This window comes from Jatropha curcas, chromosome 4 (genome assembly GCF_041381405.1).
Source record: "Jatropha curcas cultivar XTBG-Jc1 chromosome 4, XTBG_Jcur_1.0, whole genome shotgun sequence".
NCBI lineage: Eukaryota > Viridiplantae > Streptophyta > Magnoliopsida > Malpighiales > Euphorbiaceae > Jatropha > Jatropha curcas.
The window spans coordinates 25,799,330-25,814,919 of NC_143154.1; the positions used below are offsets into that span (position 1 = coordinate 25,799,330).

A 15,590-nucleotide genomic window follows, 5' to 3' on the forward strand; every position below is an offset into this window, starting at 1 on the left:
ATCCACTAACACCTTTCTCAACCAAATAGCTTGATTTATAGCAGCAGATGCTGCAACATACTTTGCCTCTGCAGTTGATTGAGCGATTGAAGCTTGCTTTCTTGTTCCCCAGCAAATGACAGCAGAACCAAGTGAAAAACAAAAACCAGTAGTGCTCTTCATATCATCCAATGACCCAGCCCAATCACTGTCTGAGAACCCCAACAACTTCACACCATTTAATCTTCTATAAAACAAACCAAATTCAGCAGTCCCTTGCACATATCTCAAAACTCGTTTGGCTGCTATAAGATGGTTTTCAGTTAGAGAATTCATGAATCTCGACAGTAAATTTGTTGCAAACATTATATCTAGTCTTGTTACAGATAAATACAGCAAAGAACCAACCATGCTCCTATAAGTTGAAGCATCTATAGAGTGAGAACCATCATCCTTTTGCAATTTTATTCCATGGGCCGTAGGTGTACTCACTGGTTTGCATTTGCTAAGTTCAAACCTTTTAAGCAGCTCCCAAGCAAATTTCTTTTGTGAAATAAAAATCCCTTGCTCATCTTGAGCAATTTCAATCCCAAGGAAATAGCATATTAAGCCAAGATCATTCATCTTAAAAACCTGCTGCATCTTCAATCTGAATTCTTGAATTAATTGTAAATTATTGCCTGTGACAAGTAGATCGTCAACATACACAGAAACGATAAGCACATCACTTCCTTGTTGAGTTACGTAAAGTGTTACCTCATTCAAGCTTCGTTTAAAACCCAAATTCAGCAAGTAATGATCAATCTTGGCATACCAGGCCCTTGGGGCCTGTTTTAAACCATAGAGTGCTTTCTTCAACAAACACACTCTATTGCTTCCATCATTAAAACCTTCAGGCCGCTCAATATACACTTCTTCCTTCAAAGAACCATTTAAGAAAGCTGATTTCACATCCAATTGAAAGACTTGCCAACCTTCACTTGCTGCTAGTGCCAAAATCAATCTGATAGTGTCAAATCTTGCAACTAGTGCAAAGGTTTCTGTAAAATCAACCCCTTACTGTTGAGCGTAGCCTTTAACAACATATCTTGCTTTGTGCTTATTGATGGAGCCATCGGAATTTAATTTCAATTTGAATACCCATTTAGTTCCAATTACATGCTTATTCAATGGTCTAGGAACTAAAATCCATGTTTCGTTTTTCATAATCATCTTCAACTCCTCCTCCATGGTAGCTCTCCACTCAGGCAATTTTAAGGCTTCATCCACCTGAGTTGGTTCAAGTGAGACAACATTACATCTGCTGTAAATTTCATCTAGGGATCTAGTCCCTCTAATTGCATAATCATCTTCATCTGATTCTTCTTCATTGTCAATTGGAAGTTCTTGCTCTTGCTGAAAATCAAGAATTGATTTAGAATTATCTGGTTCCATTTTACTCCAATCCCATTCACCTTTCTCATCGAATTTGACACTTCTGCTGACATACACCTGTTTAGTAACAAGATTCAAAATTCTGTAGGCTTTGGATTCACTGTTGTAGCCTACTAAAATTCCTTTTTCAGCTCGTTGATCCAATTTCCCTCTTTTTGCATTTGGAATAAATGAAAAACATATGCTTCCAAAGATTTTGAGATGACCTACTGATGGTTTAACTCCAAACCAGCTTTCGAAAGGAGTTTTTCCAACAATAGCTTTGGTTGGAAGCCGATTTTGAAGATATACAGCAGTGTTTACAGCTTCAGCCCAAAGAACTTTGGGTAGATTTTTCTCAAACAAGAGACATCTCGCCATATTCATCACAGATCGATTCTTTCTTTCACTTACATCATTTTGTTGAGGTGTGTAAGCTACTGTTAATTGATGGTGAATGCCTGCTTCTTGCAAATATTGCTTGAATTGATTGGATGTAAATTCAGCCCCATTATCAGATCTTAAAATCTTGATTGGGGAGCCAGCGTGATTCTCTACCATTGATTTAAACTTGAAGAACATTTTGAAAACTTCATATTTGAATTGGAGGAAATATACCCAGCAGAATCTGGTGTAGTCATCAATAAACAATAGAAAATACTTGCTGCCATTGTAAGATGAGACACTCATAGGGCCACACACATCAGTGTGTATTAATTCATGTTTCATAGAAGCTCTCCATGCTTGATCAGATGGAAATGGTGTTTGACTGAGTTTGCCTAACTGACATATTTCACATATACTGCTGTCTTCAACTACAGATGGCAAATCAGCAACTAACTTCTTGGATTGTAGCAATTTTAATGAATTGAGATTGGTGTGATCAAGTCTCTTATGCCACAAATCAGATTCTTCTTTATGACTCAAGCAAGATTTTTCTTCGAAGTTTCTTAAATGTAGAGGAAAGCTTCTCCGGTTCATTTTGACAGCAAATAACTTTGAGCTAGAAGGATCACTTATTTCACAAGTTTTATCTTTAAATAGCAAACTGTGTAATTCTTATCCAGCAATTGACCAACCGAAAACAAGCTTTGATTTAGTTCTGGTACGTAAAGAACATCGGAAACAACCTTTGTACCTAAAGGAGTTTGTACAATCACATCTCCTTTGCCTTTGACATCAACAAGCCTACCATCTCCAAGTCTGACTTTTGAAGAATAGGTTGTATCCAAGCTATCGAAATTCACCAAGTTTGGTGTCATGTGGTTAGTGCAGCCATTATCAACAAGCCATGCTTCTTTAGCTTCAATTGAGACACCACATTCTTCAATTTCATTTGCAGCAAACAGTTGTTCTTCATACTTTTCAGAATTTCGGTGACTTGTGCATGATGGGCTTGTGTTTGTTGATTCTGGTTTGTAGAACAAACTTTCTCGGTGTGACCAAATTGCTTACAAACCTTACATTGAGCTCCAGGTCTGAACCAGCAGTAGTTCTCAGTGTGGTTTGTTTTTTTTTGCAATGTGGACAAGGTAGAAATCTATCCTTCCTCCAATTTTTTCTGAAATTCTTCTTCATTTTTGGTTTTCTGTCAGTTTGCTGGCCTCTTGAACCTCCTTCTTGTATTTTTGTTTTATGAGTCACAACAAGAGCCTTCTCTCCAATGGTTTCTTCTTCCCTATAGGCTTTTCTTTGTTCTACAGCTTGTAGAGCATTTGAAAGCACATTCAATGATATTTGTGACACGTCCCAAGTTTCTTCAAGAGAAGAAATCTTGGCTTCAAATTTTTCAAGGAGAGTAACCATAACTTTCTCCACAATTCTCTTCTCTTCTAACTCTTCTCCCAACAATCGAATTTGGTTTACAATTTTCATAACTCTATCAATGTAATCTTTCACCTTTTCATTGTCCTTCATTTTCAACATTTCAAATTCTTTTCTTAAATTAAATACCTGCATCTGTCTAATTTTTTCAGATCCATGATACTCAATTTTTAACTTCTCCCAAGCTTCATGTGTTGTCTCACATGTCATAATCTTGGTGAAGATAGGATCTGCAACAGCTGCATGGATATAGGACAAAGCTTTTAGAGCCTTAGCAACCTCTTCTTCATGTTGTCTAATCTGCTGAAGGGTTGGATTTTGATTAAGAGGTGGAGGTACTCTGTTTTCCTCCACATACTGCCATAATCCAAGCCCCTTGAAATAAGCTTTCATCTTTACAGACCAAACATGATAGTTTTTCCCATTAAAATGAGGTGGTGAAAGAGACATGCTGCTGGAAGCCATTTGAGGAAAAGCAAATAAACAGAAAAACTTCATAAATTCTGGTTTATTTGGTGGCTTTCTCTATGATTTTCACTCAAACACACACACAGCCCTTTCAGATCAAGGAAGCTTTGATACCACTTGTTAGTTTAGAAGAGCAGAAAATTAATGAAGAGAAGGAAAATTCTACAGAGAATGAAAAATCTGCAGATTTTGTAAGTGTGGAGAAACAAATATTCACATCTCATTGATTCCATTACAGCATAATGTAAATATTTATAGTAGAGCCATTCTAAAGTTTGTTCACCAACCTTCCATAAGTCAAGGAAGGTTGTTCACCAAACCTACCTAAAAGCAAGGTAGTTTAACTATTTCTTGACTTCAACAAAGTACAACAAATCTAAATGACTTTAACAAATACCTCCAAAAACTATCAACAACACTTGCATCAATTTCTTCAATGGAGCTGTAGCTGTAACTTTAACAAGATGTCTGATGAATTCTGGATAAAGCTCAAGATTGCAATGTCCGCCCCCGCTTATCCACAATGGTTCATACTTCTCCTTGCAAAGCTCCGAGAGTTGTTTCCCATGCGAGCAATCAACAACTTCATCTGCTGTTCCCTGAAGAGAACAAATGAATCATATCAATTTCACCTCTAATATCTATATTCTTCTAATTAAGATCTCTAATATGAGTAAAAAATAATGCAGTAATTTTATGCGCAAATTCCCATGAACAATATTGTAGGAATGATTGGTTATCTTTATGATTCAAACTTCATTGCAAAGATGGAATGTGCAAGGATATTTGCAGAAAATACAAAATTGCCAACACAAAAATTGGAGCAACAATATAACAAATTAATAATTATGGTGATGACTAACTCGTTAGTGTGAACTTCTGGTAGCAAATCGTTTGATTAGAGACGAGACAAGATCATATCCACAAACACGACGAGACAAGATCATATCACAAACAACATTGAAACTGACACAACCGTTACACACTGTATTACCTTTCTTCACATATCCGAGCACTGCATGGAATCGTAATGAAGACGCTGCGATAACCATCTTGAGGCACAGATGGTGCAATTTTATTGCAAATCACTTGGGTTTTCTGGAACCGCAGCCTTAGAGGCCTTGATGTGAAATTATAGGAAAGCCCTTCCCACATACTTAAAATTAATTTTCATTCAGCTCAGTTCCTCCCCCAATTTAGAGGCCTTATTCCCCCGTTAAATATTTAAACAAGTATTCCAATTTGAAGCTCAAACAAATCCAAAAACAAACTTCAAGGCAAAATATCATAAAAAAAAAACTAAGTCGAATCCAAACCCTAACCTTCAACTTCTTCATTCAGACGATAAGCTTGTCAAAATATTTTAACGGAATGAAAAATCATGCAATAAAATTGCGGAAATAAAATTGCTACATCAATCATAAAATGACACTACCGAAAAAAAAGGAGAAGAATGACACAATCAAACGATCGTTACGCTTCAACCGAGTTATTATATTCCACCTATATAATTACTACTTAATCATTCAAACAACTATTTAAAATATGAAACTGACATAAAAATACCTACCTAACGAAACAAGCTATGGAAAGATCCAAGCAACAAATTGAACAAACCAATAAAAAAAATAAAATTAATTAATCTTGATCAACACCCTCGTAAGCCCAAGCGTTCTCCTCGCGAAGTCTAGCTTCCTCTTGTGGCGTAAAATCATTCTCAAACCCCAAATAGCGATGAACATATTCCACGCTCTTGTTACTAATATGATCAGCAATGGCCTGACTAAGCAAATCCAACAAATACTTAATTAACCGCCAAAATCAATTCTTTTATGTCTTCAGCTTGTTTCTTCACAAATTCTGCATTATAAGCTTTGAGATCGGTTGGATTAGATTTCAACTTCAAGTAATCCTCGATGTAAGTTATTATCAAAGAGAGCTACGCGGATGACACGTTAGGGACAGGAATTATAGTAGCTTTAGACGAGGAAGAAGAATTATCAGCAAACTTATCGAAAAAACTTTTCACAGTAATCATCTCCATAGCCACGGCTTCTTCTATCTCGAAAAGCTTATTGTCGAAGGTCTTCAAGGTAATGGTTTGCTTTGATTCCATGTTGATTAATTCTTAGAAACGAATTGAAGTGATTTTTGCGATTTATGCTTGGGCAATTTATTTATACTGGCAACCTTTTATTCCTAAAGTCGTTAGAAATCGGATTAATAGGCGAAATGATAATCGGAGTATTAAAAGAATATAAATCCGAATAGAATTTTGATTTCTACTAAATTCAGAAATTTGCAATTAATTGTTTTTTTTTAAATGTAAATTTTTTAACCAATGAAACATAATTCTAGCTATTCTGCCCTACACAATGCCTCTTAAACCAATCCCTGAGTTAAATTAATTAAAGGATGTTAAAGTGGGTATTTCTATTTCTTACTCCTTGATTTAACTCATAGTTTGAATTCAACATTGTTGAAATTAAGCTGAAAAGTGGGTATATGGCTATATGCTTTTGTTTTCTGGTGAGATTAAAATTTTGTGTAGCATAAATAGCCTATATACTATTACATGATCAGACCGTATGAACAAAACACGAAATAGATCAAAGTGCAATGAGAAAACCATTATTGGTTTGGTTGGTTTTTCACAAACTCCAGCTACTTCAACAATTGAACACTGAAATTTGCAATGCCTACTATGTCCAAATTTCTGTTTACGACAAAATGTTTTCTTCATGCTTCTGGGATCATGTCCGCTGCTGATGACAATGTAGATGAGTACTCTACCTCTACATTTGGTGTAGTTGCAGAGAATAGAGGTTTTGGTGGAATTTGCAAAGATTGCAAACTACCTTCCAACATCTCTATTACCTTTGTCATTGATGGTCTATCTGATGGATTTGTTTGAATACACCATAACCCTATTATTATCATCCTTCTCACCATCTCTCCTTCATCTCCTTCTATCACATTCTCATTCATACTAGAATTCTCTACTGGTTCAAGATACTTATAAAGCTCATCTGGAAAATACATTTCGCTGCCCTCTGATGCTTTAATATCACTAGTATTTCTTCTTCCAAACATTTCAAGGATCATCATTCCGTAGCTATACACGTCAGACTTGTAAGAAGCCCCTCCTAAGCTTCTCATAAACACTTCTGGAGCAATGTACCCTACTGTCCCTCGCGCACTCAACATTGACACTATACTTTCTTTTCTCTTGCATAGTTTTGCAAGACCAAACTCAGAGATTTTTGGATAGAAATCTTCATCTAGAAGGACATTTTGAGGTTTTATATCAAAATGCACAATCCTAGTGTTACAACGTTGATGCAAGTATTCTAAACCTCTAGCAATGCCAATTGCAATGTCATCTAACATTTTCCTTTCTAGCTGATTGCCTAAATCGTATATGAATTTATCTAGAGATCCATTAGGCATGTATTCATATATCAAAGCTCTTTTAGTCCTCTCATAACAAAATCCTAATAGAGTAACAATATTGACATGTGAAGTTCTACTAATACTCGCAACTTCATTAATAAATTCTTCTCCCTCGCCTATAGATTTATTTAAAACTTTTACTGCCACACATCGACCATCCTTTAATTTTCCTATATACACACTTCCAAATCCACCTTGACCTAGTTTATCAGCCAATGAGTTGGTAATTTTCTTAATGTCTGAATATGAATACCGTTGTGGCGTGAGAGAGTGATAGTTCATGATGAATGCTTCTATGTCTTTTTCTTGTTTTGTGTTCTTCGTTTTGCTCCAAAATCCTCTTCTAATGATGCAATAACAAATACTGAAAATAGCTGCAACTGACACTGCTGTGCCAAGTCCTGAAATGGCAAAAAGATTCCTCAGATTTTCTACTGTGTAACTAATTTTATTTCGACTTAAACGTGTATGTTCGTAGCAGAACTTAATCGTACCTATTCCAAGTTTCACTGCTATATTTGATTTGTCTCCTGCTATATTTGATTTGTCTCCTGCAGTAATCAGTTGTGTCAGAAATATTAGGCGATGAATGACCATAATGAAATAAAGTTTGGGACGGATTAGTGTCACACGAAAATAATTATTGTCCCTTGGTTCTTACAAAATTAATTAACTCATCGTTCGGTTTCCGAGGTTTGATTCCTTTCATGTGGTCCTTCCACTTAATTTTAATGAGTTTTCCTGTTAAATATCTAGTCAAAGACTAAAATGCCCTTTTGATAAGACAAAAATTAAAGTCACCATGCTTTTTCTTCTCCTCTTCGCCCCAAATCTCCTTTTATGCAACTATATAAATTCAATAAATTATAAAAATCATTTAAAAAATATAAGGAAGAACTAATTGTATTTTTCAAATTATATAGGCCGTACTATAATTTTTTTGATATAATATTTTAGTATCTTACCTTTAATTTCTATGTTTTTTTATTGATTTAGCTGAAAAGATTCAAAATGTAATATATTTTAAAAAAGATAGAGACGATTTAGTTGTATTTCATAAACCACATGGATCGTATCATATTTTTCCATTTAAAATACTTTTATCTCATCTCTCTTACTTTTGTAGTCTTATTTAACGAAAAAAGAGTTGATATCGGACAAAAGGACCATTTAATGAGACAGAACCAAATCTCGGAGACTAGATACCTAATATATAAAAACGTGAGGAAATAATTAATTTTGTAAAACCTCAAAGATGAAATAATTTTCCCTTATATATAAAAGTAAAGCAAGTGCTATCAAAATTTTAATGGATAATGTTAATTTTGATGTTTGTATTTAGTTTTTTTTTTTCTATTTTAGTTTTTGAACGGAAAATTGTGACAATTATGCATTCAAATTTATTTTTTTATTATTTTGTGCCTCTTGATGATATGGATAATCAGAATATTTAATGGAACTAATTAAAACCCACATATACCTGCGTGTCTCTTTACATAGTCTCACATTTATTTTCACATAGGTTGTCCAACGAGACAAGAATAGTGAATTACCATTTAACCCGTATTTATTACCCTAGTCTATCGTCTCTCTTTCTCTTTCTTCTTTCTCTTTTGGGGTCTCTACAACTCTTCTCTCTCTTCCATTGAAAATCACCGATCTTGGAGGAGACGAAGAAGCAGAGTCGTTATTAAGCAAGGCAAAGCAGGAGAAAGAAAAAGAAGACACACCTGATTCCTGTTGATTTGTTGTTGCACAACTAAACGGTTGAGCCTGATCAGAGCAATAACAAGCAAATGAACTAGTGGTATAGTTGTAACCACACAGCCCACCAGACAATTTACACGTGGCACAAGTAGAATCATTTGCAGTCCATTGAAGTCCAAAACCCTGCTCTAAGCTGCAATCAAATTTTCCTTTGGAGGACTAATCTCTATAGGCAGAACAGCTGATTCTGTTGCCGGAACAGTAACGCTATTTTTGCAAGATACCAAGACGCTGATTAATGCATTGTCATAATCACTTAGCCTTCTTGTCGCATAAAAACCATTGCTATTGCTGTGGTTTAAGGTACAAGTAAACTGACTTGAAAACCCTTCAGGTATAGCAATTTGCAGTCGAAAGAGCAGGACAATCATAGTACAGAGTTATATTCCGAATACCCGAAGAATAATTGAAAGAAGCTGAATTCAAAGTGGTGTTGTGAAGGAGATTAGGACAGATTCCTCCTATGTAGTCTGTTCTAGCAACCTTAAGAGTCCGTGACTCGCTATAGATGTCAAGGACTTGGTAAGTTAGATTCGTGATTGTGATCACTGCGGTTTCTTCTGTGCAATTAAGCCAGAAGTCCGTTTGGCCACAGTAATTAGGTCGAGCTGATCCCCAGAAAGGATAGCTAATACCTGTAATGTTTCCACAATCAAATGTTCCGCTGCAGTTCTGGTATCGCTCATCAATTGCAGATACAAATCTTGAAGGGTAGAGAAAGATTATAGTAATGATTAAAGCCAAAGACAGGGTTGTGAAGGAACGGGATTGCATTTTCAGAGAGTGAGAGATGAAGAGACAGAGAGTTTTTCAGGATACGTGATAATTTGTAAAGAAAAGGTTCAATTGGAATGGTTGATTAATGGTGGTCAAAGCCAGCTTTGGTAATATGAAAAAAATTGGAATAAAGTGAATCCCTAACTCAAATTTCCTGCCAAAGAATAAGTCAGCTATATAAATCAAAACACGGAAGATGCATCTATAGTTCAATAGATTCTATGTGGTCCTTTTTGAAGAGTCAAAGTAAACCAACCACACAGAATATGGTAAAATCAGAAATTTAAAAGTACTTCCCTTAATTTTCTTATAATTTAGAAACCAACAAAGTTAAGAAAATGGGGACAATACCTTGAACCCCTTTCCACCCAAATTTTAATTAACTCAAATATTAAAATTTTCTTAATTAGATAGGCCTTTTCAAATCTTAATTTCAAGGGACAACTTAACAAATTTGTTAAAAATTAGATTTCTAAATTAACAAAAACTCAAAAAAATATATATATATATAAATTAAGAAAATGTCAATATTACTAAAAAATAAATGAGTAATCTCCAAACTATTCGTATGTAGCTTATATAATTCAACTATGACAATCGCGATTGGCGACAACGACGACGACTAGTGATAGCATTAACGGTAAATACAAAGTGTATATACACACATGTAAATACAAAGTGTATATACACACATGTATATATTATGTACGGTATGTATGTAAAACCAATTAGCAATCTCATAGGAAAAGTGATTTTTGTGATTTATGCTTGGGTACTTTATTTCAAAATTATAATATTGGTATTAATAGGCCAAATTGTGATGTTAGAATTACAAAAAATGAAAATCCAAGTAGAAATTTGATTTGTCGTAAATATAGGAATTTGCAACTAATCTTTTATTTTAAAATTTTATTTACAATCAAAAGAAAGGTCTTTTGAATCTTTCAGATGGCTTTTATATTGAAACCCTTGATTTCAATCACTCGATACTTTCAGATAGGGGCGGCCATTCATCGGTCTGGTTCAAACCAAGCTGAAGCAAGGCAGACTCAGTAGGCTGATATTTTTTTAATTTAAATTGAACCAAAACTGAATAGTGTATAAAATCAAACTAAACCAATTCAATTCGGTTCAATTTGATTTTAACTATTTAAAGCATATTTGAGGTTATTTTTATTTAATAATAACCATACCAGACAAAAAAAATTTAGGTCTCCACTAAAACTAAAAATAGAATCAATTTACCAAATCAGCTCAGTAGGCTTTTGTAAAATACTAAATCGAACTGAACCGATTCAATTCGATTGTTCAATTTTTCCAAGTTTGGATAAGCCTATTTCCAATTCCAAACATCAAGCAGCTATGAAACGCGGAAAGGAACCACATTTATGACAACAAAAACATGATGACTACTTTCTAAAATTAGCACAAACCATTATTAACGTTTAGCTAAATTTGAAATGAGCAGAGCAACTGTTTTTAGAGAGGAGTTAAAAACTTAAAATGCAAGATTTAGCTTAATTTGACTCTTCTTCTAAGATACATACAGATATGACATTTATGTAGAAAATTACACTCAGAAGCAATGATTTAATATGAAACTTGTTGCTCGTTACAAAAGCAAGAGTGAAAAATACACTACCTTCTCAGGTGGATCCAGGCACATATTTTATTGGAGCTCTTCGCGTAAGCAATCACCAGACCAAGCCTTTTCTTCTCCTAAATCTATCAACACGGTCAGTGCTCATCCGGGATTTTTCAGGTTTATCTGTCTTCTTAGACTTCTCAAGCCTACTATCTAAACTATTTCTAGAGATTTCAGGAAGGTCAGCACCCAATTCGAAAGTATCTGAACTTCCACTCTCAGATGGTTTGTTCTGATTTTCTGACACAGTTGTATTTTTAGAGCCATTTGTGGCTGCTTTTGATTTTCCTAGCGATAGCACAAACTTCTTCAGATGTCTGATGAATTCTGGATAAAACTCAAGATTGCAATGTCCGCCCTCGCTTATCCACAATGGTTCATACTTCTCCTTGCAAAGCTCCGAAAGCTGTTTCCCATGTGAGCAATCAACAACTTCATCTGCTGTTCCCTGAAGAGAACAAATGAATCATATCAATTTCAACTCTAATATCTCTATTCTTCTAAAAAAGATCTCTAATATGAGTAAAAAATAATGCAGTAATTTCATGCGCAAATTCCCATGAACAATATTGTAGGAATGATTGGTTATCTCTATGATTCAAACTTCATTGCAAAGATGGAATGTGCAAGGATATTTGCAGAAAATACAAAATTGCCAACACAAAAATTGGAGCAACAATATAACAAATTAATAATTATGGTGATGACTAACTCGTTAGTGTGAACTTCTGGTAGCAAATCGTTTGATTAGAGACGAGACAAGATCATATCCACAAACACGACGAGACAAGATCATATCACAAACACGACGAGACAAGATCATATCACAAACAGCATTGAAACTGACACAACTGTTACACACTGTATTACCTTTCTTCACATATCCGAGCACTGCATGGAATCGGAATGAAGACGCTGCGATAACCATCTTGAGACACAGATGGTGCAATTTTATGTCAAATCACTTGGATTTTCTGGAATCGCAGCCGTAGAGGCCTTGATGTGAAATTATAGGAAAACCCTTCCCACATACTTAAAATTAATTTTCATTCAACTCAGTTCCTCCCCCAATTTAGAGGCCTTCTTCCCCCCATTAAATATTTAAACAAGTATATACCAATTTGAAGCTCAAACAAATCCAAAAACAAACTTCAAGTCCAAATATCATACAAAAAAAACTAAATCGAATCCAAACCCTAATCTTCAACTTCTTCATTCGGACAATAAGTTTGTCAAGATATTTTAAGGGAATGAAAAATCATGCACTAAAATTGCCGAAATAAAATTACTACTATAATCATAAAATGACACTACCGAAAAAAAGGAAAAAGAATGAAACATATTATGCATCGCATGATCATTACGCTTCAACCGAGTTATTCTATTCCACCTATATCATTACTACTTAATCATTCAAACCACTAGTTAAAACATGAAACTGACGTAAAACTTCCTACCTAACTAAACAAGCTATGGAAAGATCCAAGCAACAAATTGAACAAACAATTAAAAAAAATAAAATTAATTAATCTTGATCAACACCCTCGTAAGCCCAAGCGTTCTCCTCGCGAGGTTTAGCTTCCTCTTGTGGCGTAAAATCATTCTCAATCCCAAAATAGCGACGAACATATTCGACGCTTTTGTTATTAATATGATCAGCAATGGCCTGACTAAGCAAATCCAACAAATATTTGATGTTTAGATAATTAGCCGCCAAAATCAATTCTTTTATGTCCTCAGCTTGTTTCTTCACAAATTCTGCATTATAAGCTTTGAGATCGGTTGGATAAGATTTCAACTTCAAGTAATCCTTGATGTAAGTTATTATCAAAGAGAGCGACGCGGATGACATGTTAGGGATGTTGGAAATACAGCAAGTGGAAGACCTACTTAAGATAAAACAAAATAGAACTCTTACTGCTGCACTTAAATTCTGCAGATAGAATACACACTTTTTAGAGAAAAAATTTGATTCCATTTTTATTAGACAAGATAGAAAAAACCTCTAATCTACTCTCCTCTTTATAGTCTGTAGAGGGAGTTTGTTACAGCAAAATCGGCTACTATTATGCTAAAGAATAGCTACAAAGTGGACTGCTTCTGTTCCACGTTTTATTAGCCACTACTCCTACTTTCTAGCAAAAAACTCAGTCAAACAAATAACAAAATAACAGCAGCAATTTAAATTTAGTCAGTAAGTTTATAACAGTAACAATCACCCCCTTAAACTTGCTTGACTCCAATCTTGTCCCTTAGCTCCAGAAATCTTTGTCTTCCCAGCAGTTTAGTTAGAATATCCGCCAGCTGCACTTCTGTTCTGGTGTAATCCAACTTGACATCTCCATTTTTTACACAGTCACGAATAAAGTGGAACCTTGTATCGATATGTTTACTTCTTTCGTGATGAACTGGATTGTTGGCTAAAGATATTGCTGATTTATTGTCTATCCTTAGAATAGGCTTAACTTGATTATTGCCTCTCAAACTTGCAATTATCTTTGTAAGCAATATTCCTTGACGGGTACCTCCTGTTGCTGCAATGTACTCTGCTTCGCATGAAGAAAGAGCAACAATTCTTTGTTTTTGTGAAACCCAAGTAATTGGACTTTCACCAAGGAAAAACATAATTCCAGTTGTGCTCTTCCTATCATCCGTATCACCTGCAAGATCGCTGTCACTATACCCAATCAACGCCTCACACTCCTGATTCTTCTTATACATGATTCCGAGATCAAGTGTTCCTTTCACATATCAAAGGATTTGCTTAACAGCATTCATATGTGATGTTGTTGGAGTTTCCATATATCGGCTAACCACCCCAACTGAATAAGCAAGATCAGGACGGGTATTTACCAGATATCGAAGACTCCCGATAATGCTTCTGTATGCAGTAGCGTCAACTGGTGGTTCCTCGTCATGCTTACTCAATTTGCACCTCAGATCCATGGGTATATGACAGCTATTGCAATCCGACATCCTTGCTTTCTCAAGAATCTTGCTGGCATAACTCGATTGACATAAAGTTATAGATTTTGAGTTTTGTTTCACCTCGATTCCCAAGTAGTAACTTAGAAGTCCCAAGTCACTCATCTCGAACACCTTCTTCATTTCATGCTTGAATTTATCAATCAAAGTTGCACTTATCCTGTGAGGATAAGATCATCTACGTATACTCCCACCACAGTAACATCATTGTCTGTTTCCTTCATGTAAACCGCGTGCTCGAATGGGCATTTTCTGAAATTTAGTGATATGAGACTCCGGTCCAGCTTGGCATTCCATGCTCTTGGGGCCTGCTTTAGGCCATACAGGGCCTTATGCAGTCTAAGCACCTTCTACAGATGATTATTGTCAATAAATCCTTCAGGCTGCAGCACGTACACCTCCTCTTCGAGTTCACCATTTAGAAATGGTGTTTTGACGTCCATATGGTGAACTTTCCATTGCCTTTGTGCTGCATATGCAAGAATTGTTCTTACCGTCTCAATCCTCGCAACTGGAGCAAACACCTCTTTGTAATCGACTCCATATTTCTGCACATAGCCCTTTGCTACAAGTCGGGCTTTATGCTTGATTATCTTCCCATTTGGATCTTTCTTCAGCTTGAAAATCCACTTGAGTCCTACAGCTTTATGATCCTTGGGCAAATCTGCAAGCTCCCAAGTTCTGTTCTTCTGAATTGATTCAATCTCCATCTCCATTGCTTGCCGCCAATTTTCATTGCGGTTTGCTTCCTCGAACTGTGTTGGTTCCTCCATAGACAAGAAGCACATGCCTATCTCTGTGTCAACTTCTCTGGTTTCATTATAGATTTCCTGCAATGACCTGTACTTTTGTTGCGGAGTAGAGTTGTTAGAATCTGAGTCTGATGTACTGGTAGGAGAGGTTTGTACCGAGGATAGAGGTGACACTTCCCCCTCCTCCAATACCGTTGTAGTACCCCCTGTATCTCTTAATTGTACAGCAAAGGTACCGACACTCTCCAGCTCCTCTTCTTTCTTTTCGGACTGCCATGACCATCTCTTTTCTTCTTCGAAAATGACATCTCTACTTATTATTAGCTTCTTTTTGATTGGATCATAGATTCGGTAAGCTTTTGATCCTTCCTCGTATCCAAGCATGACTCCTTTTATGCTCCTGTCTTCAAGTTTGGTGAGATGAGGTGATGTTGTCTTGATGTGAGTAAGACAACCAAATACACGAAAATGGTGTATATTTGGGATCTTCCCACACCAAGCTTGATATGGTGTCATCCCCTCTACAC

At 35.6% G+C, this 15,590-nt stretch overlaps 1 protein-coding gene and 2 pseudogenes across 1 annotated transcript; all 3 read right to left on the bottom strand.

The window, feature by feature from the left end:
• Positions 1-5,211: 5,211 nt before the first annotated feature.
• Positions 5,212-5,838, bottom strand: LOC149497060 (SKP1-like protein 20 pseudogene; annotated as a pseudogene).
• Positions 5,839-6,227: 389 nt separating this feature from the next.
• LOC149497061 (PR5-like receptor kinase) lies at positions 6,228-7,764 on the bottom strand. The gene is made up of 2 exons (XM_089720263.1): positions 7,632-7,764; positions 6,228-7,538 (listed from the first exon to the last, which is right to left on the bottom strand). Exons 1-2 carry the CDS (start codon positions 7,732-7,734, stop codon positions 6,424-6,426), a joined length of 1,218 nt encoding a protein of 405 aa, XP_089576389.1. The 5' UTR covers positions 7,735-7,764; the 3' UTR covers positions 6,228-6,423.
• A 750-nt stretch (positions 7,765-8,514) lies between these two features.
• Positions 8,515-9,828, bottom strand: LOC149497062 (LEAF RUST 10 DISEASE-RESISTANCE LOCUS RECEPTOR-LIKE PROTEIN KINASE-like 2.7; annotated as a pseudogene).
• Positions 9,829-15,590: the final 5,762 nt, after the last annotated feature.